Here is a 27,837-nt window from a genome sequence, read left to right as displayed (position 1 = left end):
TGACTCTGGGCTGCTGAGTTTGTTCATGTATCTTTATTTCAATCATACAGAGCCCAGGATCCTTTATCCTCCTCCCCTCCTCAGTCTCCGTCCCAGGGGTTAAATAATTTTAAAAAATATTTAAAAAGCTGTAACAAAATAACATCAAAGGAAATGGGAAGAGGAATGGGGAGAGGGTCAGGAATCACAAAGGGGGTGGAGAAGAGAGGGCCTCTTCCCCGACCTCCCCGCCTGGATTCCAGCCTGGGCAGCAGAGAGAAGTACCCGCTACCGCCCCAGGTACATCCCAGCTGTAGGTGAGGTCAGAGGTCAGGGTATGAAAGTGCCGGCGTGTGTGAATGGGGAAGCAGGCAGAGGCAAGCTGTTCAGAAGATGCCCCCACCTCCCCACTCAACCAGGTACTGCACAGAGCCATCGGGCCGCACTCTCCGAGCCAGGACCCGGACGGGGTCCCCTCGGGACAGGTAGCCAGCCCCGCCTCGGACTCCTCCCCCAGTCCCAGGAGACAAACTGCGGCCCAGGGGAGAAGGAGGTGCTGAGCGTCTAGGAAGACTTGGGGAGGGGGTTGGGACTGAGGAGGATGAGGCAGTCATCGAGTTGGGGGTGCTTTTGGGGATGTCTGTGGGGAAACCAATGTGAAGTTCCAGGGGTGACCTGGGGAGAGAAAGCAGCTGTCAGTCCAGACAATCTGACCAGAAGCGGAGGCTGTGTGTGGAGCAGTGGAACAAGACCATAGTTAAGACTGAGGAACTTCAGGACACAGAGGTGAAGACAGGTTATCACAGGTTAAGGGGCGGAATCTCACCTGTCTGGGGGTTCACCGTCCCCAGAGGTCCCTGCGGTGCTGGCAGAGGGGTGGAAGGAAGCGAACATCCGGATGGGACTGCTGGGGTCGGGGAGGGGAAAGTCAGGACTGAAGCGGGAGCAGGACCCTCTCCCCTGAGAAGGGCAGAGCTCAAACACGACCCTCCTGGAACCCCCACCCCCAGAACACTGGGGAGCAGACCCTGGTTCTAGAAGTCTCTCTGGGACAAGAAGTGGGCAGCCAAAGGGGAGAGAGAAAAGAATTCTGGGTGAGGAAGTCCCGAAGATGGAGACAGATTGGAAGAGAGGTTCCAAGGGAGCGGGAGCAGGCGTGGCTGGAGGGAGGAGCACTGACCTGGGCAGGCAGCGGGCATCCGTGGGGCGGAAGTTGTAGCCGCTGCTGCCCTGGTAACTCTGGTTAGGGCTGGAGGGCGGTGGAGACACTGAAGCCTGGAGGGAGCAGAGGACTGAGAGCTAAGCCCTGCTTCCTCCCCGCACCGCCTCGGCCCACAGGCGGCCCCGGCCCTGTACCTGCAGCGCCCTCTGCAGACGAGCCCGCTCCCTCTGCTCCTGGGCCTCGGGCTGACGGCGCACTGCTGAGGCTGGCCCCAGCTCCTCCAGTTTCCCCTTCTGCCTCCTCCTCAGGGGCTCTGGCTCCGGCCTCCGGCGCTTCCCCAGGGGACGTGAGACCCCTCCCCCAGGGCCCTGCCCTGAAGGGAAGCTGTAAGAGGCCTCCTTATCCCCCCAGCCCCCTCCCCGACGCCCCAAAGACCTCCCTGTTTCCAGTTGCCATATGTATCCCCCGGAGAACTTCCCACCCCCTCTGGACCAGTGACCTGGTGGGGGCTCCACTGCCAGTTGGGGGCTCCACGGGGGGAGGGGTCCGAGCATGGAGGCCAAACAAGCATTTCCTCTTCTTAATCTCCCTCCCTGAAATGAAACTGGGGTGAGGGGACAAATGGTACAGGGTCAGTGCGGTGGAGAGGGGACCCCCCCTTGCGAATACAGGATCTGGCAGGTGGGCTGCGGCCCCTCCCCTCTGAGGCTCCCACATCCCCCGTCTCCACCTCCTGAGCCTCCCCCCAGCTCACCGGTCCTTGTGGCTGTTGAGAGCCAAGAGGAGCTTGGAAGAGCGTTCTCCCTTGGGGGTGTCAGAGAGCTGGGGGTGGGGAAGATGGGGCCAGGGGAGCAGTGAGCGTTCCCCATTCTTCATGTCTCCCTGTTCCACCCCAACCCCCAAGGTCACCACCCCTTACCTCCCCAAGGAGCAAACTGTCCCAATTCTCAGAGGTGAAGGGGAGGATCTCACGGTCAAAATCAAAGTACTTCTTCTTACAGCAAACGCTGAGGTGATAGAGGACAAGATGCGCCACATCCACCCTGGAGAAACTCGGACTCATCATGGTGGTGGAAGTATTACAGGAGCCAGGGGGACCCGCGGCGGGGCTGGGGCATGTGAGGTGAAAAGGGGCGTGAGGGGAGGGATCACACTGAGGTGGCCCCCAGCGCGGCTCACCAGCGAAGCTGCAACCTCCGGACCTTCTCAGGGCCCCCCCGACACACACAGCATTCAAACTCATAGAATCTGGGCGAGAGGCAGAAAACACACCCTTTGTGGGACTGCCAGGTGAGCCCAGCTTCAGAGGCTGGGAAGAGACGAACTGACTGGGAGGGCTGGGGAGGGCTGCCGGGGCTCACCTGTCCCCATAGAGGAGCGGCTTGCTCAAACACTGGGTGCAGGCCTCATGGAACCACTGCAGGCAGCTCCGGCACTGCAGCATCTTCAGGTTCCATCTGAACAGAGACGCTGGACTAGTGACCTCCCAGCACCCCTCCCTCTCTGCCCCCACCCCTCACCCTGTCTCTCTCCCTCCTTCCCTGGGACCCCCACCCTGTTACTCACTCCCCAGGGCCACCACAGTAACAGTAGCTCTGCTGCCGGTTGCTCAGATGCCCTGCATCCCAGTCCAAGCCCTTTAGTCCGTACGGCAGAGAGAGCTTCATGCCCAGCATGGCCCGGGCATAGGGGCCCTTCTTCAGGGCACCGCCTCTCTGCAGAGGGGACAGGTGGGGTGCCTCAGAGACATGGGGAAAGGAAGGGCCCAGGGCAGGTTGCAGTCCAGGGCTCCTGGGGAAGATGCCTTTACCTTGGTGGCGATGGCAAAGACGCACTGGCGGCAGACCCAGGGTGTGCCCTCTCCCTCTCCGGGGGCTGGGGCCCTTGGCACGTGGCAATCCTGGTGATAAGCTGAATAAGGACAATGTTGAGAGTAGGCTACTTACGGCCTGCAGACCTGTGTGTGCCAGGTATTGGGATGGGAAGAGTCTTATCTGATTTCCTTCTTTTCTCTGTTAACAGCTGCACTTGCAGCACATGGAAGTTCCCAGGCTAGAGGTCAAATCAAAGCTGCAGCTGCCGGCCTACACCACAACCACCGCCACCAGATCCAAGCCACATCTGTGACCTATGCTGCAGTTCATGGCAACATGGGATCCTTAACCCACTGAGGCCAGGGATTGAACCTGCATCCTCACAGAAACAGCACTGGGTCCTTAACCCACTGAGCCACAGCTGGAAATTCTCATTTCCTTCTTGATCATGGTCCTGCAGGGTGGGTGTATGACCTTTACTTTATAAGCAGGGAAGGCTCTTCCTCTCTTGCTCTTTCTCTTTTTCTCTCTCCCTTCCCACCCCCTCCCCTGCCCAGCCTGCCTGTACCTATATTTTCTCTGCACCTATCTTCGCTCTCTAAATAAACACTTAATAGCCTCACTTGTCCTCAATCTCTGCTGAATTCTTTCTCCAAAGTGACCAAAAAAAAAAAGCAGGGGAGGGAACTGTGGCTCTTAGAGGTTTAGGAACTGGCCCAAGGTCATGTGCTTAGAAAAAGGTGTACCTGAAGTACCCTCTGCCTGCAAAGCTCACACATCTCCACCCATGGGTGCCTCTCCCTGTACAGGGAGGGAGTGAGGTTACAGGGTTGAGGAGACCGGCCAGGGCAGGTGACATAAGAACCACTGCTGGAGGGAAGGGGGGAGAGGCAGCCTGGAAGACCCAGGGCAAGCTGGGTCCTTCAGGTGTCCTGCCCTCTCACCATGGCGACACTTTTCACAGCTGACCAGCCGATTTCCAGGGACCACAGTCTCAGAGCGACATACACAGCAGAGGAGTTCCTCCCCAGGGAGGGCAGCTGTTGGGGAGGAACACAACGTTCAGGGGGCCTGTCCAACCCCCATGCCAGGTATCTGTTATCCATGGGATGCAGGCCTCTCACCAGGGCTAATGTCTTTCCATAGAACCAGAAACTGGGAATCATCCTCAAACTGGACCAGACACACCTCCCGAGCACTGTCCACCTGCAATGGGTGAGCCCAGAAGATCAAATGGGAATCAGAACTAGATAGGAGGAATGGGGAAAAGGTGACAGGTCAGAAGTCAAAGGTCATACCTTTTTGATGGTCCCCAAGTATAGCAGCCCATCTGTCCACCTGGCCAGCACATCTTGACCCTCCCAAAGTCGAGGCCTGGGGCCTGAGGTGGAAGCAGAGGAAGCTGGGTCCCAAAGTGGGGGGGCAGCAGAGCGGCTCAGCCGGGGGGGCTGTGCCATTGCATCCTGGGGGGGCCTAGCCAGAAGCGGGATGGGAGGAGAAAGTTTTGAATGCTGAGGAACTGGTCCCCATTTTCCTTGTGTATTTCTCTGTCAAGGACTCAAGCAGGTGTGTCCCAGTCTCCATATCCCTGAGAGGGTGCAAGGGAACCTCCAGGCCCTTCCTCAGCCTCACCGGAGCCACCCCTGGCTCTCTTCTCCCTACCATGCACCCCCTCCCCAACCTAGTTCTCTAGTTTCCGGCTCCCTTGGGATGTTATATCCTGGCCTTGAGATTTTAGCAAAAGTGATGGTTGCAGAAGCAAAGGTTACCACTCTGTTTTTACTGTCACCTTCTACTGCTCTTTAGGGGTGTCATAATTGGGGTGCTGTTTTCCAGAGATGTGTTTTGGGAGCTTTTCTGGAGATGTTTTCCAGAGTGAGAACGGCTGCCTCCCCGACCCGCGTGTCTCATTCAGAACAATCATCCTGGTACCAGGTTATGTCAGGTCACCCTCAAATTCGGGGCTCCCGGCCCCTGGGTTAGATAACTTCCTTGAGTGCCCCGGGAGGGGGGCGTGTCCCAGTCCCGGTCTCTACTCCCCAGGACCGCGAGTCCGAGAGAGGGGACTTGAGACGGCCCAGCCCGACCCGATGCAAGGGCGGCGCGGCTCTCCCGCCCGCGCCCTGCGCGCCGACCCCCGGCTCCCTGCCCCCCCCCCACGGGCGCCTCCCGCCACCTCCTTACCAGTGACAGCTGGGGCCGCCGGGAGCCGGGCAGAGGCAGACGTGGGATACCCAGGCGAACCCCTCGCGCCGGGAGGGCACGTCTGGGCGTCGGGGGGCGTGCAGGCAGCGACCCGGGGGTCCCCAGGCCCAGCCCCTCCGTCCCGGCAGCTCTGGGGCGTATGACGCAGCAGCCAAAGCAGCGGCAGCGGCAGGAGGAGGCGGCGGGGGGAAGGAGGGGAGAGGAGGGGAGGGGAGGGACAAACCGGCTCGGGGGGAGGGTGGTGGGAGGGAAGGACTGGGGGGAAGGAGGAGCCGGAGTGGGGGGGCGGGCACCACCTCACCCCACCTCCCTCACCTCCAGCAGGCCTGGAGGGCGCCAAGCAAGCGGCGGCCTCTCCGCGGCTGGGGCAGGCGGACAGTCGGACCGGCCGTGAGAGGGAATCCCCGTAGCCCCTTCCTCCAAAGGGAGACCTGCCCTCGGGGCAGGAGGGAATCCCCTTTCCCCACCGCCGGCCTCCGGCCTGGCCCCCGCACTGTGCCACATCCGTTAACTGCCCCTCCAGCCTTCATGGTCACTCCAAGTCCCGCCCCCCGGCTCAGTTCACGACCCCGCCCTCCATTCACCCTTCCCATTGCCCCGCCACGCCCTCCTCCCGCCTCCGCCCCGGCCCCGCCCTCCCCGTGGCTGGGTTGTGTCCCGCCCCCCCCGCCCCGCCCGCAGTCGCGCTTCTGCGCACGCGTGGCTCCTCCCGCGCGCGGCACCTGGGAGGACCGAGCCCCCCCCTCACCGGGCGGTGGCCCAGGCAGTTGGCGCGAGAGAGTCCGGGCTTGCGTCCCGCCCCGCGCTCCCAAGGCGGGTGCTCGGACCAGCAGCCAGCCAATGGGCAGCGGACGGGGCAGGCCTGGCGGTTCGAACGCGAAGGCAGGGAAAGAGCGGGAGAGAGCCAGCAGTTTGTGGGAGGGCGCGCCGGCCCCGCCCACCTCCCACAAGTACCAGGGGTGCTCTTGCCAGGCGGGGGCCGTGGCACAGGGGAGGCTGGCCACCTGGTGGGCACACCTCCCAGGTGGGGACCACGAGACAGGGTATGGGAGCTGAAGGCATGGGCATGGCCTGTTGGGTAGAACAGAAGAGCCACAGTTCCCATCTTTACAGATATGAAAAGTATCTCCCTGATTGGGCAACCGCTAATAAAACCTTTATTTAAAAACAGCGAAAAAACCTCTTCTTTATTTGATAGGCCCAGATATCACAGCACCCCCCACCAAGAAAGCACCCGCACCCACCTCCCTTCCCCGTGTGTGTCACACACACACACACACACACACACACACACACACACTCTAGATCCGTCTTCATTTCTTGTTGGCTTGGGCAGTACCAATGACACATTGGTTCACCTGTGGGCAGGGGTTTAGACAAACAGAAAAAAAAAAGTTCACAGTAACTACAAACAGTTTTCCCCAAATCACCTCCCAGGGAGGAGTTCCCACTGCAGCCAGTGGGTTAAGAATCAGAGTGTGGCATCTCTAGTCACTGCAGAGGTGCAGGTTTCTCAGCCCAGAGCAGTGGGTTAAAGGACCTGCAGCTACAGCTCAGATTCAGTCCCTGGCTGGGAAACTTCTATACGTAGTGGGTGTGCCCATTAAAAAAAAATCATTAGGGGAAAAAGTAGATAGGGAGTTTTAAAATGGATAAATCAAGCTCACAATACCCAAATCCAGTGACCAATTTTTATATCATTAAAAGTGGAACAATTAGTTATTAGGTGTCTTCTGATGTGATGCAATAGAAAGTGTAAAACACCATCTAAGTTTTCTTGCCAAGAAATTTGAACCTGATTCAAATTAAGCCTCTAAATTTAACTACCAGAAAAAATAATTATGGAGAAAATGAGGCAACCAGCCAAAATCCAGAATAGGACATTTTCCAGAGGACAAATGACCCTCTTTTTTAAACAAATTAAAGCTGTAAAAGTGGGTGAGATTATTACAGATTAAATAAAAGGTACTTTTTTTTTTTGGTCTTTTCTAGGGCTGCTCTGGCAGCATGTGGATGTTCCCAGGCTAGGGGTCGAATCAGAGCTACAGCCACCAGCCTACACCACAGCCACAGCCACTAGGGATCCGAGCCGCATCTGCAACCTACACCACAGCTCACGGCAATGCCGGATCCTTAACCCACTGAGCAAGGCCAAGGATCAAACCCGCAACCTCATAGTTCCTAGTTGGATTCGTTAACCACTGAGCCGCGATGGGAATTCCCAAATAAAAGATACTTTAGAACTGGCATTCCCATTGTAGCACAGTGGAAAAGAATCTGACTAGAAACGATGAGGTTGCAGGTTCAATCCCCAGCCTTGCTCAGTGGGTTAAAGATTTGGCGTTGCTGTGAGCTGTGGTGTAGGTGGTAGATGCAGCTCAGGTCTGATGTTGCTGAGGCTGTAGTGTAGGCCGGCAGTAGCTCCAATTGGACCCCTAGCCTGGGAACCTCCATATGCCGCAGATATGGCCCTAAAAAAGCAAAGCAAAAAAAAGAGGGAGTTCCTGTAGTGGCTCAGTGGTTAACGAATCCGACTAGGAACCATGAGGTTTCGAGTTTGATCTCTGGCATTGCTCAGTGGGTTAATAAGGATCAGGCGTTGCTGTGGCTGTGGTGTAGGCCAGCAGCTACAACTCCAATTAGACCCCCTAGCCTGGGAACCTCCCTATGTCCTGGGTGCCGCCTAGAAAAGACCAAAAAAAAAAAAAAAGATACCTTAGAGTCAAAATGAAACAAATGAAATGGGTGGCCCTTGCTTTGATCTTGATGGTAACAAACCTAAAGTATAAAAGACATTTCTGAGACAATGAGGGGAAACTTAAGGCAGGCTGCTATGGTGGCTACTTCCATGGCAGCAACAGTACAGCAGAAGACCTGCTCAGAGACCCTGAACAAAGCCAGAGAAATGCCCTATAAAGCTGCAGCCTCAGGAAAACATTATCCTCAACCCCTCCCTGCCACCACCCCCCAGGAGGCAGGCAGTAAAGAAACTTCCCGACTTGAGGGAATCTAAGTCTCCTAGAGAACTCACAGCCATAGACACAGCTGACCTGCATGGGAGTTGGAGCCTGAATTAACACTATTTGGAATGGTTGGAAAAACAAGGAATCCCATTTGAAGGACTCTCTCCTCAGATAGTTAGATATAAATAAAAGAGTAAACATATGTCCAAGGTTAGTCAAAATGGCCTTGTTTGTGAGAGAAAAAGGATGGAAACAATCCAAGTGTCCAGTAGAGGGAACTGGTGGATAAACCTTGGTGCATCCACACAGTGGAGTCCTGGGCAGACATAAAAATAATAGAATGATCTCTGTGTGCCAGTGGGGAAGAATCCTGGGGCCACCTTGTTAATCAGGGGTGGAAAATAAAAAGGTGTGGGACAACATATACATGAGAGAGAGAGGAAAGAGAAGTCTTCTCTAAGAGGGAGGGAATACACACATACATGTTGCTTCTATTTGCAAAAGGAAACACTGGAAAGATAAGTAAAACGGTAAATGTAAAAGTTGACTAGTAGGGCAGGTGAGGATGGGGTAGAGAAGGGTGGTGGTAAAAATTTCATTTATTGTGTACAGCTTTCTGTAGAGTTTGGAATTTTCTTTTTTTTTTTTTTTTTTCTTTTTAGGGCCACACCCAGGACATATGGAGGTTCCCAGGGTAGGGTTTTTTTTTTGTCTTTTTGCCTTTTGAGGGCCACTCCTGCGGCATATTGAGAGTCCCAGGCTAATCGGAGCTGTAGCTGCCGGCCTACACCACAGCCACAGCAAGGCAAAATCCGAGCCGAGTCTGCAACCTACACCACAGCTTGCAGCAACACCGGCAACACCGGATCCTTAACCCACTGAGTAAGGCCAGGGATGGAACCCGCAACCTCATGATTCCTAATCAGATTCATTAACCACTGAGCCACGACGGAAACTCCTTCCCAGGCTAGGGGTTTAATCGGAGCCGTAGCTGCTGGCCTACGCCAGAGCCACAGCAACTCCAGATCCAAGCTGCATCTGCGACCTACACCACAGCTCATAGCAATGCCAGATCCTTAACCCACTGAGCAAGGCCAGGGAGCGAACCTAAAACCTCATGGTTCCTAGTCAGATTCATTTCCGCTGCGCCATGACAGGAACTCCCCAACTACCTGTCTTTTAAAACTAAATTCAAAACCCCCAAAAATCAATAGTTTAAAAAAAAAAAAAGTGGATCCAGGTAGAAGTACCCCAGATGCCTCCCTTCTAGAGCACTGGGCCCTCTGGCCTGCAGGACAGATGGGGTCAGGATAGAGAAGCCACCAACACCAGGAGGCCCAAGAGGGATGGGTATTGACCACACCTTGGAAGCAAAGCGCAAGGAGTTGAGAGACTCAGAGACATTCTCTTCCAGGGGGGAGATGTTCACGAACATGAGCCTGTGGAGACAGGAGAGGGCCAGCTACAGGGTCAGCGGCTGGGAGGAGCCTGGACCAGGTCTCAATTACTTCGCCTCTCCTACCCCGACCCCTTCCTCTTACATCTTAGCGCTGCCACCCAGAGAGTTCTGCAGCAGGTAGGTGAGCTTGCTGTTCCGGTAAGGCACATGGGGCTCCTGGAGGGTAAAGCAGGACAGGTGAAGGGGCTGGGGTAGGGTTTGGAGTGGCCAGCTCCCAGATCCCACCTGTCGTCCCCCCCCCAATTCCCACCTTGTTGCTCAAGGCCATGATGACCAGCCCCAGTGTGGACAAGCTGCTGTTAATGGACTGTGTTTCCCGAAGGCGTTCCCGCTCCCCAGGGCCAAGGGCGAGGCCGGAATCCAGCCGCTCGCTCCCGGCCAGGTCCACAAGACTGAGCGGGGCGATGCACTGCAGGCCTCGGGCCGCGTGTTCCCCAGAGATCTGCAGCTGGAACACGCTATGACTGCGTGATGACCGTTCATTCTGGGCTGTGCGGGCCACAGCCCGGTTCTGGCGGGCCAGATGGAGCAGGGCCTGTACCTGGGGACAGGGAGCAGCAAGAGGCAAAGGTAAGCAGGGAGTCAGTGAAAGGTGCCAGGCACGGCAGCCCAGACATGGGCACCTGCCCTCCAGGACCCTGCTTTCTAGGCAGCAAAAGAAAATCGGTAAGTGAAATACATGGGATGACCCAGAATTCATACTAAGGGGCCAAATAAAATGGGAAAATAGTGTGGGAGAGTGAGGGTTGCAGTTTCTGACAGGATGACCAGGGATGGCCCCAATCCCTTAAACCCTCCCCCCATTTTTTTCCCTTTAGGGCCATACCCACAGCATATGGAGGTTCCCAGGCTAGGGGTCCAATTGGAGCCTCAGCTGCTGGCCTACACCACAGCCATAGCACCATCAGATCTGAGCTGCGTCTGAGACCTACGGCACAGCTCACGGCAACGCCGGATCCTTAACCCACTGAGCAAGGCCAGGGATTGAACCAACAACCTCATGGTTCCTGGTAGGATTCATTTCTGCTGTGCCATGACAGGAACTCCCCAATGCCTTAAAATCTTAAGGGAGCTAGCCACCCCGGGAGAAGGGCATTCAGGCAAAGCAGATAGCAAGTGCCAAGGCCCTGACCCGAAAGGGACAGCTGGGAGGTAAGCACGGATGAAGTGAGCAAGGACAGTGGGAGGAGGTGAGAAGCTGAGAGCAGTGGCTGGGGCCCAGGGGCACCTCTTCTCTCCCCTCCTTGGTTCTTATTTTTGTTTTGTCTTTTTAGGGCCATGCCCACAACATATGGAAGTTCCCAGGCTAGGGGTTGAATCGGAGCTGTAGCTGCCGGCCTATGCCACAGCCCCAGCAACACCAGATCCGAGCGGCGTCTTCGACCTACACCACAGCTCACGGGAACACCAGATCTGTAACCCACAGAGCGAGGCCTCCCCGTTCTCCAGCCCCAGCGCCCCTGCATGCCTACCTCTTTCTCACAGGAGACAGGAACGTAGCGGGCGTTGGTGACAGTAAGCTCCTCACTCCCTGGCCCTGCCCGGCGAATCTCACACTCACCCGCCTGGCCCTTCCGGGTTCCAGTGGCCAGCAGGTCTCGGACAGTCTCGTTGTAGATCTCGACGTAACTGGCCACAAAGCTGTAGGTCCAGCCCTGGCCACTGAGCTCCTGTGCCACAGAGAAGAGGTGCCGCAGGGCCCGGGGGATCAGTCCCTCCACCTGGGGGTCTCCCGCAGGCCCACCCTCCATGGTGAAGGTCTTGCCACTGCCGGTCTGGCCATAGGCAAAGATGCACACTGGGTAACCATCCAGGGCAGACTGCACAAGCATGGCAATCTCCTCAAACACTTCATCCTGCCTGCTCCCTGGTGGGAAGACCCGGTCAAAGGAGAAGTCGTGTCGCGTGGGGGGGGCCGGTGCCCCACTCAGGGTCCCACGCCGTTCGTCAGACCGGGAGAGGCTGAGGCGTGTTGGAGGGTCAGCGGGCCCGCCAGGGAACAGGAGGAAGCCGGGGTTCGGGGTGGGCTCCCCAGGGAGGACTGGGCGGACACGGCAGAACACGCGGATGTTGCCTTTGAGCTCCTGAAGCTGGTTGTGGAGCCGCCGGCGCTCCATCTCCAGCCCGTGCAGGCGGTCTTCCCGCTCGGCCAGCAAGACTGCCTGGGCCGCAGCCTCCTGGCGAAGAGATGCCACCTCCGCCTGGCTGTCCGACAGCGCTGCCTCCGATGCCTGCAGCCTCCGCTGTCCAGAAAGGAATAAACACATAGGGTGAGACGCAACCAAGAACAAGAACAAGTAGCCATGGGATGGGGCCTGCTCCCTGCCCTCAAGGGCTTCACCATCTACTGAGGAGAGAGATAAGGAAAGAGGAATGGCAGTACTAGAAAGAGGAGCAGCTCAGACCATCCAGAAGGGGCAGGAGATGACACCACAAGTATGGGAGGAGCAAGGGCAGGATGGGGGACAAAGAGGAAACACAAGTGGAGAATCGGTCACTGGAAAGACCGCAGCAGCTCAGTGCGCTGGTGCTTAGGAGCCAAACGGGCGAGAGGAGGGAGAGGATACACAGGATTTTTGTCAGAAAAGACGGAGATAGAAAGCAAGGCAGGTGGAGAAGTTGAGGAGACAGAGATCTGGAGGGGTGCTGTGAAAACAGCCAGGGTGGGGTGAAACGAGGCTGAAAGCGAGACAGTCTCAGAGAGAGGCTTGGGGTGGGGAGGTGGGGATCCCCAGCCTGGACATTTCGGGGTCAGCACTAGGTAAGAAGCTGGCCCTCACCTCCTGCTCCTCCAGCCGGGTGGCCAGCCCCCTCCGCTCCTCCTGCAGCCCCAGCTGCTCTCTCTGAAGCACTTGCACCAAGCCCTCCTGCGTGCCCAGCCGCTCCTCCAGCTCCAGAACCTGGGCACTCAGCCTCCCCAGCTCCTGCTGGCCCTGCTCAGCCTGGACCCGAACCCGGGCCAACTCCTCTTCCAGTGTCCGGCGCTCTGCGCCCAGGGTCGAGGCCTGCTGCTGGGCCTCCCTAAGCTGGTCCCGCAGCTGTTGGTTCTCCTGATCCAAAATCTGATTCCTCTCACGGCAGCATTTCAGCTCTGCCATTCGGTCACATAACTGACCCTTTAAGTCCCAGGCCGGACGTTTGCTGGGCTTCTTCCCTCCCACCATGGGAGGGGCAGCTGCTGAGAAGGGCACAGAGGGGACCAAGGTCAGGCAGGTCATGGCTCTCCTCCCTCCTCTCCTCAGGGCCTCCGCACCTGATGCCACATCTCCTGCTCCTCCAGACAAGGCAGAGACCAAAAGGATGTTCTGGGTACTCACCACCTCCTCCTCCCGCCCCAGCTCTCACCCAATGACTGTATTTGTCACCTACTGCCAGGCTTCTGGGCAGGAACAGCAGGGCCTGGCTTCTGATTCTTCAGCACTAGAGAATGGGGAGGGGGTGACACAAGGAATTATAGCACCAGAGTCCCTTCACCTCCATCACTTTCCCATCACGTGCCCCAAGCCCTTCTCAGCCCCGGCACTGGAACACTGTTACCTGTGGCAACAGCTGTGGGACAGCGGGGTCCTGTCTTCTTGGGAGCCGTGCGCGCTGTCGGAAGATGGGAGGGAGGAAAGGAAGAGTTGTGACTCTCAGGGTGGCAGGTACTCTGCCTAGGCCAAAGGCAGAGGAGCTGCTTTTTCAGAGGATTATAAATAACTGGGAGTTCCCTGGTGGCTTAGCAGGTTAGGATCCAGCATTATCACTGCAGCAGCCTGGGGAGCTGCTGTGTCGAGGGTTCAATCCCTGGCCCAGGAACTTCCACATGCCTTGGCTGTGGCCAAACAAACAAAAAATGAAATAAGGAGTTCCCACTGTGGTACAGTGGATAAGAATCCAACTGCAGCAGCTGGAGTTGCTGCAGAGGCTTGGGTTCGATCCCTGGCCCAGGAACTTCCAGTATGCCATGGGCATGGCCATGAGAAAAAAAAAATCAAAACGCACACACACAAAAAGAAATAAGATGACTTGCCTCTTTCCCTAAGTCTGACCAACTCCTAAAGATACCCTTCCGAGGACCAACATGCCAAGCAACGAGTTAGACCAAGATTAACAGGAAGAGCCGTGTGTAAAGCAGGGGCACATCTGTGTAAAACACACTGGGTAACACGCCCATGACTGCCTGAAAACCCACAGAAACCCCTGGTGGGACACACACACAGGTGCCCCTGGGGAGCAGGACTGGGTGTGGGGAACACAGGCAGACTTCTCACCGTCTGACCACTTTTGTACTTTTCTAACAAGTGACCTGTACTACCTACTCAAAATAAGCTAAAATGGAGGAGTTCCCATTGTGGTGCAGTGGTTAACGAATCCGACTAGGAACCACAAGGCTGCGGGTTCAATCCCTGGCCTTGCTCAGTGGGTTAAGGATCCGGCGTTGCCGTGAACTGTGGTGTAGGTTGCAGACACAGCTCAGATCCCACGTTGCTGTGGCTCTGGTGTAGGGTGACAGCTACAGCTCCAATTAGACCCCTAGCCTGGGAACCTCCATATGCCGCAGAAGCAGCCCTAGAAAAGGCAAAAAAAAAAAAAGCTAAAATGGAAAGAAGAGAAAAAGAAGTGAGTTGAAGAGAGGTGGATGTGGGCCCTTGGTCCCTGTCCAGCCCTACAACCCACCTGCAGCCTGGCCCTGCGTCTGAGGCACTGCGGTGAGCAACGCTGCTCTGGGGCGGGACGGGGCGATTTTGGTGCCCAGGCCTCGCGTCCTTTTCTGGGGAAAGACAAGGATGGGGGGTCTGGAGTTACCCTCCGACTGTTCCTCTCTCTTACACTTTCTCTCACACACACACACACACACACACACACACACACACTCTCTCTCTCTCTCTCTCAGGCACACACCCACACCCCCCACCGGTTTCCAAACCTGCTTACCTTCTCAGGTTCCAAGGCCTCCTCCATCTGCTCAGGCCCCCTCTTAAGTCTGCTTCCTGACAAGGGCAGCCGGGAAGGGGGCTTGGGCAGGGGTCTCTTTACCTCTATGTTCCCCTTCACTTCCAACAAGGGCGACCTCTGCTGGGAAGAGAGACCCTTAAGACAATACACTGGGGCCCAAATGTCCCAAGAATCCCCTCTTCAGCACCCCCAAGCCTAATTCTCAACATCACCACCAACAAGCATTAACTGGGTACCTCTTGTGCCACAAACTGGGGCTCATGGATTATGTGCCAGCCAGACCCCATGGAGAGAGGTGGGACATGATACAATCACTAAGATCAAAGGGAAAAGCCGGACAGACCTTGGACTTTAGCTAACTTTAAGGATGACACTCAAACAAGCAGAGAAAAAAGAACACTCTCCTTTTGGAAGGCAAAAGGTCAGGCCTGCACATAGTATGGCTGAGAAATCAATACCCTCTTTTTTTTTTTTTTTTTTTTTTTTTTTTTTTTTGGGGTTTTAGGGCCCCACCCGAGGCTCATGGAAGTTCCCAGGCTAGCGGTCCAATCGGAACTGTAACCACTGGCCTACACGACAGCCACAGCAACATGAGATCTGAGCCCTATCTGTGACCTACACCACAGCTCACAGCAATACTGGATCCTTAACCCACTGAGCGGAGCGATGTCGGGGGCTGAAACCACATCCCCATGGATACTAGTTGGGTTCTTAACCTGCTGAGCCACAGTGGGAACTTAGGCCCTTTTATTTTATCTTTTGGCTGCACCTGTGGCATGTGGAAGTTTCTAGGTCAAGGATTGAACCTGCGCCACAGGAGTGACGATGCTGGATCCTTAACCTGTAGAGCCATCAGGGAATTCCCAAAGGGCCCTTTTAGTTAAAGCTGAGAATTTTAAACAAGGGAGAGTCGGAAGAAAGGTAAGGCTGAAGACTGGGTGGGAGGAGAAGGTAACATTTATTAGGAACTGTCCTAAAAGCTTATCTGGAGAAGTTCCCATAGCGGTACAGCAGAAACAAATCCGACTAGGAACCATGAGGTGTGGGTTCGATCTCTGGCTTTGCTCAGTGGGTTAAGAATCCAGCATTGCCATGAGCTGTGGTATAGGTCACAGACTGGGCTCGGATGTGGTGTTCCTGTGGCTTGTGGCATAGGCCCACAGCTATAGCTTCCATTAGACCCCTAGCCTGGGAACCTCCATATGCCACAGGTGCGGCCCTAAAAAGAAAAAAGACAAAAAAAAAAAAAAAAAAAAAAAAAAAAAAAAGGAAAAGAAAAGAAAAGAAAAAAGCTTATCTGGGAGTTTCCATTGTGGTAACAAACTTGACTAGTATCCATGAGGTTGTGGGTTTGATCCCTGGCCCCATCTGAGTTAAGGATCTGGTGTTGCTGTGAGCTGTGGTGTAGGCTGGCAGCGGTGGCTCTGATTCGACCCCTAGCCTGGGAACTTTCATATGTCACAAGTGCGTCCCCCCCCAAAAAAAGCTCATCAACGTCAACCTCAGCACACAGGTGGGTGCTATTATGAGCCTCATCTTGCGAATGAGGGAAGGAAGGCACTGAGAGGTCAAAGAGCTGGTCAAGGTCATCAGCGAACAAAAGGCAGAGCCAGCTTTAGAACCTAGACAGTCTGGTTCTGGAGGCCACGTTTTAGCCACTGGACCACACTGTCCCATTGGGAATTGATGCCCAGCTCAGGAGTTTAGGCTTTAGCCTGGAGTGCATGGAGAGTCGGATTCAGTTTCTGACCAGGCATGTGAAAAATACACGAAAGAGCCTATTATAAATAATAAATACCAATGAGGTTCGAGTGGGCTGACCTGCACGGGGAAGACCAGGAAGTAGTTGCATGACCAGTGTGACGGCCATCGAAGCCTAAGTATGAGGTGGGAGCAGTGGGAAAGAAAGAAGACCCTCTCCTCGGTTCAGGGCCTGGAGGTTTCACCCACCCTGTGGTTGCCCCTACTTAGGGTAACCAACCTTTTTTGTTTGCTAAGGACTGAGGGGTTTCCTGGGACACAGGACTTTCAGTGCTAAAAGCAATTCCTTTCCATTCCTGTGCAAATCCGTGCAGAGAAGGTGGTCACCTATCATGATATGCCCAGGAGGAGGGTGACCACCTATGGTGATTTGCCAGTTACATGCCAGGAAATGATCTGCATTCTGGAAATACAGACGTGGCCCCTACCCCCAAGACGGCCCACAGGACAATAGGCAGGCGAAGCATTTAAAGAGATGACGACTCCGATTCAAACCCTAGCCTGAGAACCTCCATATGCCACAGGTGTGGCCCTAAAAAGACAAAAAAATAAATTTTAAAAAGAAGTGATGAGGAGTTCCCGTCGTGGCGTAGTGGAAACAAATCCAACCAGGAATCATGAGGTTGCCAGCTCAGTCCCTGGCCTTGCTCAGTGGGTTAAGGATTTGGCATTGCCATGATCTGTGGTGTAGGTCGCAGACGCAGCTTGGATCTGGTGTGGCTGTGATGTAGGCTGGAGGCTGTGGCTCTGGTGTAGGCCGGCAGCTGTTGCTTGGATTAGACCCCTAGCCTGGGAACCTCCATGTCTCCATGTGCCACAGGTGCCACCCTAAAAAGACAAAAAAAAAGTGATGAAATCTTTACTGAGTGCTATCATAAATGAATCCTGAAGGAGGGGGTAGACATCCAGTTTGGAAGTGGAGCACGTCAGACCTGCGTCTAAGAAGTCTTTCTAGGCTGAGCCTTGAGGATGAGAAAGAGCTGGCTTTGAAGGGCCTGGGCCAAGGAAGAGCCCTCTACGCAGAAAGCAAGAGAGGTACGTGCCAGGAATGACCACTTACTCTGTTCAACTGGACCCAGGCACATGCACAGCGAGTGGGGAGGTGAGAAGAGAGGCAGAAGGGGAAGATGTGGCAGCTCTGTGCTGTGCTGAGAGTCTGGGGTTTTCTGAAGCCAACTAAGTTTTGGACAGGGGAAGGGTATGTCTAGATTTCTTCTGAAAAGTGAACTGAGAGCAATGCAAGGAACGAACGGAAGTAGGTGAGGCTTATCCCTGCAGAGGAACAGCATCCTTCCCTCACTCATCCAATCCACAGGATTTGCTGAGCTAGGTCTGCTGAATGACAGCTGCTCCCTGGGGCGTGGGGATGGATGGAGAGGCTATGCCCTCCCAGAGTCATGTCCTAGGGCAGCCTTTTCATACTGGGCACAGAGAAGTGAGCTTAACAGAAAGGACCCATTTTCTCAATTTTCCCAAGGATGTACACAGCTCTTAAAAGAATCAGAGAGAGGAGTTCCCATCGTGGCTCAGTGGCTAACAAATCTGACTAGGAACCATGAGGTTGCGGGTTCGATCCCTGGCCTTGCTCAGTGGGTTGAGGATCTGGTGTTGCCGTGAGCTGTGGTGTAGGTCGCAGACTCAGCTCGGATCCCGCGCTGTGGCTCTGGCGTAGGCCAGCAGCTACAGCTCCGATTCCACCCCTAGCCTGGGAACCTCCACATGCCATAGGAGCGGCCCAAGAAATGGCAAAAAGACCAAAAAAAGAATCAGAGAGAATGGATGTGTGGATATGTATGACTAGGTCATTTTGTTGGACAGAAGAAATCAGTCTTTTAAATTAACTATACTCCAATAAAACTTAAAAAAAAAAAAAAAAAGAATGTAAACAGCTCTTACCATTCTAGGTACCTAAGAGATTAGTTACTTCACTAGATACAAAGGAGGCCTTAGGGCATTAGAGCTTAATCCTCCTGGAACGCAGGGAGAGGAGACGTTATAAGGGTCTGAGGACTAAGCAGAAACCCATCTAAGAGAGAGCCAGGCAGTGGGGATGAAGAGGAGGATGAAACCAGGTATGGACCTGAGGGGGAGGCTGGCTAGGGGAGGGCGGTCAAAGGCAGACAGTGGGGGAGATGGAGGAGTCCAGGCTGACTCCAAGAAATCTCCCATGGGTCCATTAGCCAACATCAGGAGGAAAAGCTGGATTTGATTTGTTTTGTTTTATTTTTTAGGGCCACACCTGAGGCATATGGAAGTTCCCAGGCTAGGGTCGAATCGGAGCTACAGCTGCTGCTCTACGCCACAGCAACAATGGGTCTGAGCTGCATCTGTGATCTACACTACAGCACACAGCAACGCTGGATCCCGGACCCAAGAGCAAGGGCATGACAGGAACTCCTGTTTTGTTTTTTAATTGCACTTTTCATTTTAAAATCACTGTAGAAAGAGTTCCCATCATGGCTCAGTGGTTAACGAATCCGACTAGGAACCATGAGGTTTCGGGTTCGATCCCTGGCCTTGCTCAGTGGGTTAGGGATCCGGCGTTGCCATGAGCTGTGGTGTAGGTTGCAGATGCGGCTCAGATCCCTGTGTTGCTGTGGCGTAGGCCGGTGGCTACAGCTCTGATTGGACCCCTAGCCTGGGAACCTCCATAGGCCGCAGGAGCGGCCCAAGAAACAGCAAAAAGACAAAAATAAACAAATAAACAAATAGAAAAATAAGATAAAATCACTGTAGAAGTTCCCTGGTGCCTCAGAAGGTTAAGGATCTGGTGTTGTCACTGCTATGGTGCAGGTCTGATCCCCCGCCCGGGGAATTTTGGATGGCCAAAAAAAATTTGGGCACGGACAAAAAAAAAAAAAAGACCACTGTAGATTCACATGCAGTTGTAAGAAATAACATGGAGGAGTTCCCGTCGTGGCGCAGTGGTTAACGAATCCGACTAGGAACCATGAGGTTGCGGGTTCGGTCCCTGCCCTTGCTCAGTGGGTTAACGATCCGGCGTTGCCGCGAGCTGTGGTGTAGGTTGCAGACGTGGCTCGGATCCTGCGTTGCTGTGGCTCTGGCGTAGGCTAGGGGCTACAGCTCCGATTAGACCCCTAGCCTGGGAACCTCCACATGCCGCGGGAGCGGCCCAAGAAATAGCAACGGCAACAACAAAAGACAAAAAAAAAAGGCAAAAAAAAAAAAAAAAAAAAAGAAATAACATGGAGAAATCCAAGAATACCCGAAGGGCTAGTTTTTGTTTTTGGCTGTACCCACAGCATGCAGAAGTTCCCAGGCCAGGGATGGAACCTGCCTGGCAGCAGTGATGCAAGCTGGATCCTTAACCAGATGAGCCACAAGAGAACTCTGTAAAGGACTAGTTTTTTAAGAGACACTAAGTTCAACTTTGGGAAAGTGAGGTTGGGCTACCTGGGACCCAAAGAGATACATTCAAGGTTGTTCACAGAACATCACTACAGAGAAAACTCTGAAACAATCAGTTTTAAAAATTTTAGCTTGGGAATTTCTGCTGTGGTACAGTAGGTTAAGGATCCAATGTTGCTGCAGCTGTGGTTCAGACTCAGTCCCTAGCCTTGGAACTTCCATATGCCAAACTTTCAGGGAAAAAAAATTTTTGTTTCAGTTTATTGGCCTATTATCTTTCTTTACATTAGACTGTGAGCATCACAAGAACATGTCTGTTTTGTTCGCAACTGTGTAACCAGAGTGTATAGTACAATGTCTGCTACAAGGCAGGACTCAGTACGTTTCTAAAGGAATGAAATCAGATGTCCACCAGCAGGGGCATACTTAAATAAACTGTGATACATCCAATACCAATAGAAAAAGGAAAAGAGAAGGTGGCATTCTTTTTCTTGCCACCTGCAGAAATGTGAACAAAGAATGCTTATTTTAATTCAGTTTAATCAAATGTGGTATGAAAACTGAATTTTCTTTCTTTCTTTCTTTTTTTTTTTTTTTTTTGGTCTTTTTGCCTTTTTAGGGCCGCACCTGTGGCATATGGAGGTTCCCAGGCTAGGGGTCGAATCAGAGCTACAGTTGCCGGCCTGCACCATAGCCACAGCAATTCAGGATCTGAGCCGAGTCTGAGACCAACCACAGTTCAGGGCAATGTTGGATCCTTAACCCACTGAGCAAGGCCAGGTATCGAACCTGCATCTTCATGGGTGCTGGTCGGGTTCGCTAACCACTGAGCCAAAATAGGAACTCCTGTATTTTTCTTTATTTCAAGGTCAAACACCAACTTTTTAAATAGCCTGTGTCCTTCATTCTCTAGACTATGGTAGTGGACCTACTGAAGATCTACCTCCCTGGAATTTGTGTGGGTGCAGAAAACGTGTTCAAAGGACATCTGCAAAGAGTAGTCTTTTTCTCCCATCTGTAAGGATAGATATGATGACTCCCAACTTTCCACAATAAACCTTCTATAAAAACAGATATTCACTGAAGTTGTTGCTATGCCACAGTGGGTTAAGAGTCCAAGTGGGAGTTCCCGTCGTGGCGCAGTGGTTAACGAATCCGACTAGGAACCATGAGGTTGCGGGTTCGATCCCTGCCCTTGCTCAGTGGGTTAAGGATCCGGCATTGCCATGAGCTGTGGTGTAGGTCGCAGACGCGGCTTGGATCCCGCGTTGCTGTGGCTCTGGCGTAGGCTGGTGGCTACAGCTCCGATTCGACCCGTAGCCTGGGAACCTCCATATGCCGAGGGAGCGGCCCAAGAAATAGCAACAACAACAACAACAAAAAAAAGACAAAAAGACAAAAAAAAAAAAAAAAAAAGAGTCCAAGTGCACGGAGTTCCCGTCATGGCGCAGTGGTTAACGAATCCGACTGGGAACCATGAGGTTGCGGGTTCGATCCCTGCCCTTGCTAAGTGGGTTAATGATCTGGCGTTGCCATGAACTGTGGTGTAGGTTGCAGATGTGGCTCAGATCCTGCGTTGCTGTGGTTCTGGTGTAGGCTGGCAGCTACAGCTCCAATTAGACCCCTAGCCTGGGAAACTCCATATGCCACAGGAGTGGCCCAAGAAATGGCAAAAAAAAAAAGAGTCCAAGTGCAGCGCCTCAAGTCCTGCAAAGAGGTTCAATCCTTGGCATGGCACAGTGGATTAAGGATCTGGAGTTGCTACATCTGTGGCATAGGTCACAGCTATGGCTCGGATTCAATCCCTGGCCTGGGAACTCCATGTGCCAAAAGTGTGGCCATAAGATGAAAAATCAAAACAAAACAGATATTCATTGAATCCCTCCTTTACCTACTCTCCAGGATCAGAGTCCATTCCCTGCCTCCACTGTGCATCGGACCCCACCCTCCCCTACTCAGGATCACCCCAGCACCCCTTCCTGCTCTCCTCTACACCATCATCTTCACTCTCTCCTGGACCATCCCAATCAGTACACGATACATGCCATTATACTTCCTAACCCATCCTAATCAGGCTTTCACTCCCCCACCATTCCACCAAAACTGCTCTCAAGGTCACAGGTAAGCAGGTATTGCTAAGTCAATTCAGCTTCCTGTTTTTTGACCCATCAGCTGCATTTGCTAGAGCCGATCACTCCCTCTTGGTACATTCTCCTCTTTTAGCTTCCTGGAGACCATCAGCTCCTGATTTTCCTACCTCACCAGTGGATCTTCTTCTACTGGTTAGATCTCCCATAACTTTATTTACTTATTTATTTATTTATTTTTGTCCTTTTGGGGCCATACCCGCAGCATATGGAGGTTCCCAGGCTAGGAGTCTAACCAAAGCTACAGCTGCTGGCCTATGCCGGAGCCACAGCAACTCGAGATCCAAGCCACATCCGCGACCTACACCACAGCTCACAGCAACGCCGGATCCTTAACCCACTGAGCAAGGTCAGGGATCGAACCCGCAACCTCATGGTTCCTAGTCGTATTTGTTTCTGCTGGGCCACAATGGGAACTCCCCTCCCATAACTTTAACAGCAGTCTTTCTATTCCCTAACTACACTGTAGTCCACTTGCGTGCCTTTGAACACCACTGATATGCTGACAACTCCTACGTTTCTATCTCCAGCCCTTGACTCTGCCCCTGAACTCCTGCCTTCTCAATGTCTCCACTTACAAGTCTAATAAGCATATCAAAGGTAACACACCCGTCTGACCTCCTGATGTCCAACTCTCCTTCCAACTTGCTCTGGAAGCCTCTCCATCTCAGGTAATGTAACTCCATCAACTTGAGCATCAGCTGCTCAAGCAAATACACCCCAAGACTCTAATTCTCTTCCCTCTCAAGTCTAATGCCAGCCAACTTGGCAGACTCCCTCTCTCAAGGACCTCCAGAATCTGACCACTTGTTACTACTTCCACCGCCACACCCATGACCTGGGTCACCCTCATCTCTCACCCAGATCACTGTACTCCACTGGTTCTCAACTAGGGATGTCTTTACTCCCCAGGGGACCATGTCTGGAGACACTCGGCCTGTCATGATTAGGTGGGGGTTGCTACTGTCACCTAGTGGGTAGAAGCCAGGAATGCTGTTAAACCTCAGCCCAGGCACAGGACAGCTCCCACAACAAAATGTCAGTAATGTGAAAGCTGAGAAAACCTATCCCATTCCTATCAGTTCTCCTTGTTTCAATCTTTGCTCCCTTACAGTCTGACCTCAGGACCATTGTGGTGGTTCTCTTACAATAATGTAAGGCTGGTCTCACCTCTCTCTCCTTAAAACCATCCAATGATTCCCCATCTCACTCGGAATAGAAATCAAAGTCCTCACAATAGCCCCTGAAAGAAGCAGTGGGATCGGAGTTCCCATCGTGGCTCAGTGGTTAAAGAATCCAACTAGGAACCATGAGGTTGCGGGTTCAGTCCCGGCCTTGCTCAGTGGGTTAAGGACCTGGTGTGGTGTAGTTCGCAGACGCGGCTCAGATCTCGTGTTGCTGTAGCTCTGGCATAGGCCGGCAGCTACATCTCCGATTAGATCCCTAGCCTGGGAACCTCCATATGCCCCGGGAGCGGCCCAAGAAATAGCAAAAAGACAAAAAAAAAAAAAAAAAGCAGTGGGATCAACAAACCCCCTTTAAGTTACCTGGCTTCCCACCCCACAATTTCCCCTTCGCTCTCTCCATTCCAGCTTTGCCATACAGTTCTAGAGACTTGGCTCCAGCAGATCCCCTCTGTCTGAAATATTATCCCCTCAAAAACCACTTAGAAAGTCCTTTTTGGAGTTCCCGTCGTGGCGCAGTGGTTAACGAATCCAACTAGGAACCATGAGGTTGCGGGTTCAATCCCTGCCCTTGCTCAGTGAGTTAAGGATCCTGCATTGCTGTGACTCTGGCGTAGGCCGGCAGCTACAGCTCTGATTCGACCCCTAGCCTGGGAACCTCCATATGCCGTGAGAGCGGCCCAAGAAATAGCAAAGAGACAAAAAAAAAAAGAGAAAGTCCTTTTTTTTGGCCATGCCCACAAGCATGTGGTTCCTCCAGGTCCAGGAACCCATGCCATTAGCAGTGACAACGCTGGATCTTTAATGCTTGATCCTTAACCAGCTGAGCCACCAGGGAATGCCCTCCTCCAAGTCTTTATTCAACTCTCAACTTTTTTTTTTTCCTTCTTAGGGCCACACCCACAGCATATGATGCAAGTTCCCAGGCTAGGGTCCATTTGGAGCTACAGCTGTTGGCCTACCCCACAGCCATAGCAATGTGGAATCCGAGCCGTGTCTGCAACCTACACCACAGCTCCCAACAAAGTTGGATCCTTAACCCACTGAGCAAAGCCAGGGATCGAACCTGAGTCCTCATAGATGCTAGCAGGGTTGTTTTCATTGAGCCACCACGACTTGAACTCCTCCCACCCTATTTAATAGTCTATCATACCAGCTGGTCTCCCCTCCCTCCCCTTAATCTGTTCAAATTTTTCCTTTCTCCATGGCACTTATTTTCTTAATGGGATCATATAATTTACTTATCACATACTGTTTCCCCATAGAATGGCAGCTCCAAGAAGACAGGAACCTTTGCTTGTTAAATGCTGCAGTCCAAGCACATAATAGATGCTCAGTAAGTATTCCATGAATAAATAGGAGGAGGCTTCTATTCTTTTTCACTATCACCTCCCACTTCTCCCCTCTGGCTGCAGGATACAAAGAATGCCTCTTCAAGATGAAACTTGACTTTGGGTAAATCCGAATGTCAACTATCAGTAAACATAGGGTTCGGGCAGGAGCCCTCTTCTGGAACCAGCAGCCTATCCACTCGCACTGTCACAAACACAGCCCTCTCCACCGGAGAGAGGAGGCTGCAGGTGGCTGTCGGGCGCAGCAGGGCACCGACCCGTCCCACTGAGCAGAGATCTCTGCAAAACCTGGGGAAGGAGAAAGAACGAGCAGCCCTTCGGCTCAGAGTATCCATTCGCGCTCTCCCCTTCCCACACCCCGCGATGGCAGCAAAGAGGACACGAAAGGCCACCAGTAGGATCTGGCCTCAGACACCATTTCCCTGAGCCAAGGGTCATCTCAGAATCCGTCCTTCTCAATTACACACTGCAAGCCCGATTATTCGAAACGGGAAATCGTGGCAACACGAAAGTGAGCAAGGGTGCAGGCGACTCCCCGGAGCCGGGGGAGGCGGGTCGGCGCCCCGACCTCCGGGCTGACCCCTGTCTTCCCCACTCTCCGTTCCCCACCCCTTTTGCTGGGTGGGGGCGCGCGGGCCTCGGCCCTCCAGGGAGGCAGGGCTGGGGCTGCCGGGCGTCAGGGGCTCCGCTGCGCGTCAGCATCTGTCGCCCCCGCGCCGCCCCTACTCACCAGCGTCTCCATGTCTGCTCCGCGCCACGCACGCCCGGGAAGCTCGATGCAGGAGGACACGGCGCCGGGGCTCCCGGGACCCGCTTTCGCGCGCGCTCGCCACACTGCACGCGCGCTCCGGGCACCCGCGCCACAGCCCCGCGCCACACCCGCCACTTTCGAATTTCAACGGCTGCCGCCAGCTCACCTCGCTCCGCACGCCAGGACCAATCCTCGCCGTGGCCGCAGCCGCGGGCCAATCCTAGCGCCCGCCGCCGCCGAGGCCACGCCCCGCCTGCCGGCGCCGTCTCCTTCCGGCTTCCCCGCCCGGGTAGAAAAGCTGGTTGGTCACACTTCCGGCTCCACAGCTTCTCCTCCTACCCTACCTCTCCTCTAGCGGTTGTCGCGCTGGACTTCCGGTTGGTCCGGGCCGCCGCTCGCCGCCTCGGAAAGTGCAGGGAACACCCCGCCCGTACGTAACTCCTGTGGGGGTGGGGACGCTGGCCGGAAGGAACTACGCATGCGCAAAGGGGACCGTGCCGGGCGCGTGGCAGGACGAGTGCCCCTATCGGCAGCGACAGGATGCGCACTCGTCAGCCCCGACGGGGTTAAGACGGTTATCGCCAGTGCGCGTCGTCTCTCCGCCTCGCGGAACTGATCCCGGCAGCGGAAGCTGTGTCCCTCCTGCGGAGGTGCGAGTGGCCAAGCCTGCCCGTTCCCCTCTCTTTTTGGCATCTGTCATCGAACTGAAGGACTTCGAGCACCGCTCGGCGCTCCAGGAGAGCGCAACGTGGGGGATTCGAGGACCAGGGGAGGACTTTTCTCTGCAGTGACTTTCCTCCCCCTGCCTTCTACGACCTGGGCGCTGTTCCTGGTGTTGCAGAACGGGCTTGAGACCTTCCCATCCTAGAACCCACCGAGAGACAACTGCTTCCATTTGTGGAGTATTTTATACTTTTCAGACTAACTTAACGTGCATCATCTCTTCGCTAGCTAATTCATTGTGCTCTATGTGCCAAGTGCTTCGCATTTCTTACCTGCAAGCCAGATGAAGGAACCAGGTCAACCTAAACCTTTCTAAAGAAAGGTTAAGTAACAAGTACTAAGTCACACTGCTCACCGAGACTGGATCTGGAGTTCACTAGCTTCCAAATCCAGGCTATGGTTATCTCACACTTCTTGTTGTAATCTTAGTAACACAAACAGCAGCCCCTTACCTGTGAATGATTTACAGGGTGGTATGCCAAACAGTCCTGGAGGTACGCAAGGCAGGGGTTTTATTTAGGAGACTGAAAGGCAGGGCACTAAGGGATTGTCTTGCTGCCTAATTGGAGATTGACAGAACCGGAAGTCGAGCCACCTAGTTTCCTATCCAGGGCTTTAACTTGAAATCACATGTGCTAGTGGAGAGGAGAGACTGTGGGGAGACACAGTGTTTGAAAACTCTGTCATCATCCCCCAACCTTTAAAATCCTAGGAAACCTACAAAGAGCAGGAGCTTGAACAGTGGGTAGTGATGGAAGAAACTGGAGAAGACCAACACTTAATGGATGAGGAAAGAGAACTGAGAAGGGAAACCTGAGAAGAAATGTATACCAAGAGGCATTTGTTGAAGTTAAAGAGCAAATGTTAGACGAGAAAACTATGGGCATTAAAGGGGAAAAAGTTGATTCATCTTGATGCAAAACTACTCAAAATGGTCACTACCCATTGATATTGGGGGAAAAAATAACCTGATAAAGGCAATCTTCAAATATCCAAGAGCACACATCACCATAATGAAGTTGAAAGCATTCCTTTTAAGAAGAAGGAAACCTGCTCTCAATAATCCCAAGATATATCCATGTTAAAAAATCCTTTTTTAAAAAAAATTTACTTTGGCTGCACCCAGAGCATGTGGAAATTCCTGGGCCAGGGATCAAACCTGAACAGTACAATGCTGGAAACTTAATCCATTCTACGAGGCCAGGGATTGAACCTGAATCCTCAAAAAGACGCTGGGTCCTTAACCTGGTGAGCCACAACAGGAACTGCTGGGAGAATTTTTTTTTTCTTTTTTTAAGGCTGCACCTGCAGCATATCAAAGTTCCCAGGCCAAGGGTTGAATCGGCTGAGCAAGGCTGGGGATTGAACCTGTATCCTCACAGACACTTATGTCAAGTTCATGTGTGTGTGTGTGTGTTTTAAGGGCCTCGCCCTCGGCATATGGAGGTTCCCAAGCTAGGGGTTGAATCGGAGCTCCAGTTGCCGTCCTACGCCACAGCCATGCCAGATCCAAGCTGAGTCTACGACCTACACCACAGCTCACTGCAACGCCAGATCCTTAACCCACTGAGCAAGGCCAGGGATCAAACCTGCATCTTCATGGATGCTAGTCAGATTTGTTTCTGCTGAGCAACAGCGGGAACTCCGAGGTTCCTAACTGGATGAGCCACAACAGGAACTGAATTGTTTTTTTAACCTCACTCTCCGTTTTAATTTGTTTTGTAAACACAGTGAAAACTTCAGTCTAATTGTACAGAAAGTTGGAATTGTAACCAGCAGCAAACATAACAGGATAGACCTAAGTCCCTGGCCAGCTGGATCTCCATTGACAGGTCACCTCCTCCCCCTTGCAGAGGGCCCCTGGGAAGGGAAGTCCTAGGAAGGAGAGGCACAGAGCTGCCAGTCCCCTTCAGAGTCACAGGCTGCCCATGGGAAGGAAAAGCACAAAAACAAGAGAACTGGTGTAACCTGGATCTCCTATCACTACATGCAGAAGAGTTATCTCTGACTGCTGGCCAAGCTGAGGGTGT

The 27,837-nt window shown here is 53.5% G+C and overlaps 2 protein-coding genes across 10 annotated transcripts; both read right to left on the bottom strand.

Moving 5' to 3' along the window:
- PHF1 (PHD finger protein 1) lies at nt 15-5,716 on the bottom strand. 4 transcript variants are annotated; one of them, XM_001927881.6, is made up of 15 exons: nt 5,140-5,714; nt 4,254-4,428; nt 4,080-4,161; nt 3,900-3,995; nt 2,952-3,052; nt 2,708-2,856; nt 2,503-2,598; nt 2,321-2,389; nt 2,061-2,184; nt 1,896-1,963; nt 1,641-1,745; nt 1,336-1,525; nt 1,160-1,254; nt 806-886; nt 15-654 (listed from the first exon to the last, which is right to left on the bottom strand). In XM_001927881.6, the coding sequence occupies exons 2-15, from the start codon at nt 4,410-4,412 to the stop codon at nt 366-368; spliced, it is 1,704 nt and encodes a 567-aa protein (XP_001927916.1). In that variant the 5' UTR covers nt 4,413-4,428; nt 5,140-5,714; the 3' UTR covers nt 15-365. The 4 variants fall into 4 exon arrangements, with proteins under 4 accessions (XP_001927916.1, XP_005665947.1, XP_005665948.1 ...); XM_005665890.3 differs by having other exon boundaries at nt 19-654; nt 806-883; nt 5,140-5,343; XM_005665891.3 differs by lacking the exon at nt 806-886 and having other exon boundaries at nt 19-654; nt 5,140-5,716.
- On the bottom strand, nt 6,295-27,236 carry KIFC1 (kinesin family member C1). 6 transcript variants are annotated; one of them, XM_021098598.1, is made up of 12 exons: nt 25,064-25,204; nt 24,234-24,621; nt 14,500-14,637; nt 14,242-14,335; nt 13,120-13,173; nt 12,952-13,002; nt 12,363-12,760; nt 11,055-11,825; nt 9,833-10,123; nt 9,665-9,738; nt 9,487-9,562; nt 6,295-6,518 (listed from the first exon to the last, which is right to left on the bottom strand). In XM_021098598.1, exons 3-12 carry the CDS (start codon nt 14,524-14,526, stop codon nt 6,474-6,476), a joined length of 1,881 nt encoding a protein of 626 aa, XP_020954257.1. In that variant the 5' UTR covers nt 14,527-14,637; nt 24,234-24,621; nt 25,064-25,204; the 3' UTR covers nt 6,295-6,473. The 6 variants fall into 6 exon arrangements, with proteins under 6 accessions (XP_020954257.1, XP_020954258.1, XP_001927880.3 ...); XM_021098599.1 differs by lacking the exons at nt 24,234-24,621; nt 25,064-25,204 and adding an exon at nt 25,251-27,236; XM_001927845.5 differs by lacking the exon at nt 24,234-24,621 and having other exon boundaries at nt 25,064-25,274.

This window comes from Sus scrofa, chromosome 7 (assembly GCF_000003025.6).
Source record: "Sus scrofa isolate TJ Tabasco breed Duroc chromosome 7, Sscrofa11.1, whole genome shotgun sequence".
Classification (NCBI taxonomy): domain Eukaryota; kingdom Metazoa; phylum Chordata; class Mammalia; order Artiodactyla; family Suidae; genus Sus; species Sus scrofa.
The sequence above is the reverse complement of the archived record's forward strand: the minus strand, read 5'-3'. Positions and strand labels throughout refer to the sequence as shown.